General features: G+C 45.6%; 1 protein-coding gene across 1 annotated transcript; it reads left to right on the plus strand.

The window, feature by feature from the left end:
• Positions 1 to 1,622: 1,622 nt before the first annotated feature.
• On the plus strand, positions 1,623 to 3,988 carry LOC105996586 (ragulator complex protein LAMTOR3-like). The gene is made up of 3 exons (XM_013030737.1): positions 1,623 to 1,717; positions 3,178 to 3,244; positions 3,751 to 3,988. Exons 1-3 carry the CDS (start codon positions 1,678 to 1,680, stop codon positions 3,986 to 3,988), a joined length of 345 nt encoding a protein of 114 aa, XP_012886191.1. The 5' UTR covers positions 1,623 to 1,677.
• Positions 3,989 to 5,882: the final 1,894 nt, after the last annotated feature.

Genomic DNA, 5,882 nt, shown 5'->3' on the forward strand with positions numbered 1-5,882 from the left:
GGATGGAGTTTTTGGGATCGTGGAGGTATAGTATCATGTCGTCTGCAAAAAGGGATAGTTTAACTTCTTCTTTCCCTATGCGGATCCCTTTAATGTCTTTTTCTTGCCTTATTGCCCTGGCTAGGGGTTCTAGGGAGTGCTTTTATTTTAATAACAAAAGCAAGATTGTGTCTGGTGGGTGGACACATCCTGGGAGGTCGCAGCAAGCAACTACTCCGTAATGCAAAAATCCCTTTCTTTAACTTTGCTGAGCACTTTCCTAGGAAGCATGAGACATCTCTCCCAGCTCAAGATCTACTCTGAATTCAAATCCCAGAGAGAGAGAGAGAGAAATAGAGAAATAGAAATTATATGGATCAGAAAGAATAGTATGGTAATTCTCATACCACAAGGAAAATACAGCCTTTGTATAGAAATTTCCTGGAAGACCACACAGGTAGCAATATTGATTGCCTATAGAAAGAGAACAAGGGGTGAAAAAAAGACACTTTTCATTTAGTATCCATTTTTAATTTAAAGAACATTGAGGCATTATTTTAATTGGCATACATTAGTTGTAAAAGGTGGGGGCTTATTGTGATATTTCCACACATGTACAAATGTAGTACTCCAATTAATCTCATTCCCCATCTCTCCCTTATGAATGCATTACTTTAAAAATTACAATTTAAAAAAGTGAAGAAGATAGAAAAAGATATTCTGAGGGGCTATTGCCATTACTCATTGTTAGGATGTGTTAAACTTTGCCAGAAAATCACACATACAGGTCTGAAAAACAAAGAAAAGGTTTATTGCCAGTAAAAGAACCAGCAAGACGGGCTGGGAAGGTGGCTCAGTGGTAGAGGGCTTGCCTTGCATGCCTGAGGCCCTGGGTTCGATTCTCCAGCACCACATAAGCAAAAAGAAAAAAAGCCGGAAGTGGCGCTGTGGCTCAAGTGGTAGAGTGCTAGTCTTGAGCTGAAGAGCTGAGGCCCAGGCCCAGAGTTCAGGCCCCATGACCGGACCCAAAAAAAAAAAAAAAAAAACCAGCAAGACCCCTTCTCACAAGAGAAAAATGCCAGGTATTGTCTGAGGTGACCTATAAAACCTACTAAGGCTAGTAGAGGCTAGAAGGGGCTAGGAGGCAGAGACCTGGTGTAGACGTAAGGACAAGAGGCTTCATCATGGTGGAAAAGGATTTATGGCTGCTGCCTAAGTAGTAAATAAGGGATCCTGTAGCTGCCCAACCTGAAGGTCACTCTAAGGGGCTCTTGTTGCCTTATATGGTGGTAGTTGCCCGAGAGTAGTGCCATTCCAAGGTAAAGGGGGATTGGAGGCTGATTATTTACTACCTTTACTAAATGGACCTAGTGTTGCCCAGGAAGGGAGAATGCTAAGCTCTGGAGAGGGGAAGGAGCATATGAAGTTATGGGAAGGGAGCTCATTGGGCTAACACTCATTACGTCTTGTAAGAGTGAAAAGGTAAATTGGGTAAGGTAGATGGGCAAGTTTGGTGCCTGGGCTACATAGTGAAATCTTTCCTCACAAATGCAAAATAGAATGCAACAGTAACAAACCAGAAAACCAATGCAGGGGTTTCGGAAGTGTCCCTAAGTTTAAGTATAAAGGAATTACAGATTCTGGTGACCCAGAAACCCAGGCTTGCAAGATTGATCCTGCAAGGGAAAACGGTTCATCATGGCAGATGACCTAAAGCGATTCTTGTATAAGAAGTTACTGAAGTAAGGAAGCCGGGTCTAGCCAGTGCCATATTGGCCACATGGTGGATGGTAGGGTCTTGGCATCTTCTCTTCATGCTGGGGGAAGGAACCCCCCCCCATCATCTGCCTCCCAGGTAATAATGGGCGTGCCCAGACCTCTGGAGGCAGGGGCAGGCACTTGGCTGATAGGTTACTGACTCTTGTCAGTCTAGTGCCTGAGACTGGGAATTTCCTGAGGATCTGCCCCCTGCACTGACCTATTTAGGCCCAGACCAGCCTAGCCGCTAGGACTCCATGCCACATATGTCTCTGTGGTCGTGTCCTACATCCTGCTTCCTGGCTCATCTCCAGTAATCATGGAGTCCCAATTTAGCTCTCCATTGGAGCTGAATTGGCTTGTTGGTATTGTTCTTGTTATTTCTTTCCTCTTTAGCATGTTTCCTTACTGGGTTATATGTATTTGTGTGTTGCAAGCCTTTGTAACAACTGGCAGCCTGCAGCTTGTTAACTGTATTATAAAGACTCCAATATTCTATATTTTAAAGTATGGCTTCTGGGATAATTTACCTTACAACATTACCACATGTTGAAGTGTAGTAGGAAGACCCCTACTCAGGCAGGCAAGCCCACCTAGTCGTCCAGAGTGACAGAGCCCACTGCAAAAAAGTTAACAAAGAAGCAACTTTATTGAGAAGGTTCTTATACTGACCGGTCAGGGCCATGGCACAGGCTCGGGAGCTGATACTGCCACCCTGAGTGGCCCACATACTTGGTTTTTAAAGGTAAAATCCATGAGGTCGAGCCCAGTCATGCCCAGGTGACCAATGGGATCATAACACACCCAAAGGATTGTACAGTCATACCAGACCACACCCAAGTGGCCAATGAGGTTACAGTTTGTCTGTAATAGCTGTTTAAACCAGCCTATCACCTTGGCTTAAAACGACATGCAAAGCCGGGCGCTGGTGGCTCACACCTGTAATCCTAGCTACTCAGGAGGCTGAGATCTGAGGATCTCGGTTCAAAGCCAGCCCAGGCAGGAGAGGCCGTGAGACTCCTATCTCCAATAAACCACCAAAAAACCGGAAGTGGCACTGTAGCTCAAGTGGTAGAGCGCTAGCCTTGAGCTGAAGAGCTGAGGGACAGCGCCCAGGCCCAAAGTTCAAGCCCCACCATCGACAAAAAAAAAAATGACACGCAAATTTAGTGGGTAAGGCAGGGGTCTACCTTTTGGTGGGCAAAAGGTGGAGTTTCCTATGAGCATGTGGTGTCACCAGTTTGAGCCAGATTACAACCTATCTGTTTTATTGGTCAGTTTTAAACTCAACAATCAAGGGTGGGTTAAGTTGTTAAGGGGAGGGCGACCAAGTGCATTTTTTTTTTTCATTCTGGGAACTAGACCCATCAAGTCTAAAATCCCTAAAACAAAGGCAAAACTCAAAATGGAATCATACCAGCTTGGGCCCCATCTCAGGGTCCTCTTCAGAAGGACTCCATGCTATTTTTGTGTTGGATAGAGATGGAGCTCTTGAGCATGCTTTAAGACCTGGTATTAGCAAATTAAGATTAATTAGATTTTGCCAGAGAACCATGCAGACATCCAGGTGCAGAGAACAAAGAAAGGTTTATTGCTGGGGAAAGGGGGCCCGGCAAGATTCCTTCTCACAAGGGAGGAATGAGAAGAAGCACCGGCTATTGTCTGGGGTGACCTATATAACCTAGGGGGTTTAGGAGGGGCTAAAAGGAGCTAGGAGATGAGACCCTGGTTTGGATGTGCAGGCCAGGGGCTTCATGATGTCGGACTAGGATTTATGGCTACTATCCAAATAGTAGATAAGGGTCCTACAACTGCCCAGACCTGAAGGTCACTCTAAGATACTCTTGTTGCCTTCTGCCCCAGAGAAGTGCCATTCCAAGGTAAAAGGAGTTGGAAGTTTATTATTTACTGCCTTTACTACATAGGCCTAGTGCTGCCTAGGAAGGGAGCATGCTAAGATGTGGAGAAGGGAAGGAGCAGACTAGTCTATAGGAAGGGACTCAATTTGCTAACACCTGGTTTCTTATCTACTTTTGCCCTTGCAGCAGACCAAGGGAGCAAACTTGGACTTTCAAAGAATAAAAGCATCATCTGTTACTATAATACCTACCAGGTAGTTCAGTTCAATCATTTACCTCTCATGGTGAGTTTCATAACCAGTAGCAATGCCAACACAGGGCTAATTGTCAGTCTAGAAAAGGAACTTGCTCCATTGCTGGAAAAATTGATCAAAGTTGTGGAAATTTCTTAATCTGATGGTGATTTTGAGGTATACCTTATCTTGCTATAAAAACACAAGCCCAGGCCAGACGCGGGAGGCTCATGCCTGTAATCCTTGCTACTCAAGAGGCTGAGATCTGAGGATAGCGGTACAAAGCCAGCCCAGGCAGGAAAGTCCACCCATGAGATTCTTATCTCCAATTAACCACCAGAAAACTGGAAGTGGTGCTGTGGCTCAAGTAGTAGAGCACTTGCCTTGAGCTGAAGAGCTCAGGGACAGCACCCAGGCCCAGAGTTCAAGTCTCATGACAAAACATACACACACACACACCAATCTAGCAACCTTTAGACCACATAGTACTTTCCTCTGTATGTAGCATAACAAAGGACCCCCTTTTCCATCTTAAACTAAAGAATCAGCCTATAGGTGTACTTTATAGACAGCCCAGGTATTATATTTATTTTGGAAGGTCTTTTCTTATTTAGCAGGCACTGGGGATAGTGGGTCTGAACTGGTTCAGTCTGTCACAGCTCCCATGGAGCTAGTCCAGTCAACACATACGATGGGATCCTGTTCAGTGCATTAGAATCAAAATGGTACATTGATCACTTGAGCCATTGAGTGCTCCCTATCATATAGGACTCCCAGGCTACAAGTGTTGGGCCCCATCTCAATGTTAGGACCCAGTGAGCCTGCATGACTCCACACTGGTTAAACATCTATCTTGTTTACAAGTTTAGGAAAAATGTGCATTGCAAATCTCTGATAACAGAGCCTAGAGGCCAAGTGGACACATCCAATCAGTAATGAGCACACATGTAACACCCCCCCACAAAGGAATGCAAACCTACCATCCCTCCCACCATCCCCTATCCCCCACCAAACCCATTGCACCCAAACTGACCAAAGTGGTAGGCTAGTTTAAACAACTGCTTAGGGATAAGTTTGTAACCTCATTGGTCACCTGCATGTGGCCCAACACAACTGCAATTTTGTGTAAGTGTTGCAATGTTATTGGCCACCTGTGTGTGGCCAGCCTAAACTGCATGGCCTGTTCCCTATAAAAGTTAGCCCATGCAGCTGGGCGGGGTTTGCTCTCTGCCTAGGAGGCCCGGACTGGTCAGTCTTTTTCTAGATGCTTGGTGTGAAATATAGCTTTATCTGACTTTTGCTTTGTTTCAGTCTCATTCCTTTGATCATAGATCCCAATATTGGGGGGGGAGGGCACCCAAATATCTTGTGGGTTCATCCGGGATCAAACAACAAGGACTGAGCCAGCATCAAAATTTCTGAGAAAAACCTCCAGAGGTCAGAGGGAGTTTGTGTCCCCAGTACTGTTTCTGGGTTTGCAGAGTTCCATGGAGGACCCACTGGGGAGAAACTGGATAGAGTATTGCTCCCCAGGCCAGAGTGGATGCAGAAATGTCCCATCCCTCCATTTGTAGATTGCCAGGAAGGGGTTCGAGTCCCTGGAGGTGGTCAGGGGACCAAGAGTGTTTGAGTCCCCCAAGGCCTTACCAGCGGCAGGTTATGTTTCTGAGTTAGGATTACATTTTGGTTGTTCTTGGGCTTAATTTTCTGCCGAGGAGAAGGAGCCACTGGGTCTGTCTTTGTTTGTCTTTGTGGTGACTGCTGTGTTGTTTGTTGTATTTGAGGAAATAGGACAGAAAGGTAGTAAGGAATCCGTGACACCACTAGTCCTTGTCCTTCTGTTATGCTCATCCTCGAGACCCCCAAAGACCACCAGAGACCAAAGTCGATGAAATAGCAAAAGAGTCCTTTATTGCAAGCTCAAGTCTGGACTCACAACCTTCACTGATGCAGCTGATCAGAGTTGAGAGCCCTGACCTTCAATCTACCAGGGTTTTTACGGTGGTTACAACAAGGGTAGGGGATTTCCAGCTTAGCAGTTACACAATTGGTT

Source organism: Dipodomys ordii, unplaced genomic scaffold (assembly GCF_000151885.1).
Source record: "Dipodomys ordii isolate 6190 unplaced genomic scaffold, Dord_2.0 Scaffold132, whole genome shotgun sequence".
Taxonomy (NCBI): domain Eukaryota; kingdom Metazoa; phylum Chordata; class Mammalia; order Rodentia; family Heteromyidae; genus Dipodomys; species Dipodomys ordii.

What these genes read in the sequence shown, in the direction of transcription:
- LOC105996586 (XM_013030737.1), top strand. Translation starts at nt 1,678, where the DNA reads ATGGCAGATGACCTAAAGCGATTCTTGTATAAGAAGTTAC. An exon ending in ATTCTTGTATAAGAAGTTAC is followed by an intron (nt 1,718 to 3,177) that starts TGAAGTAAGGAA and finishes CCATCTCAGGGT; the next exon opens with CCTCTTCAGAAGGACTCCAT. An exon ending in GCTCTTGAGCATGCTTTAAG is followed by an intron (nt 3,245 to 3,750) that starts ACCTGGTATTAG and finishes CAATTTGCTAAC; the next exon opens with ACCTGGTTTCTTATCTACTT.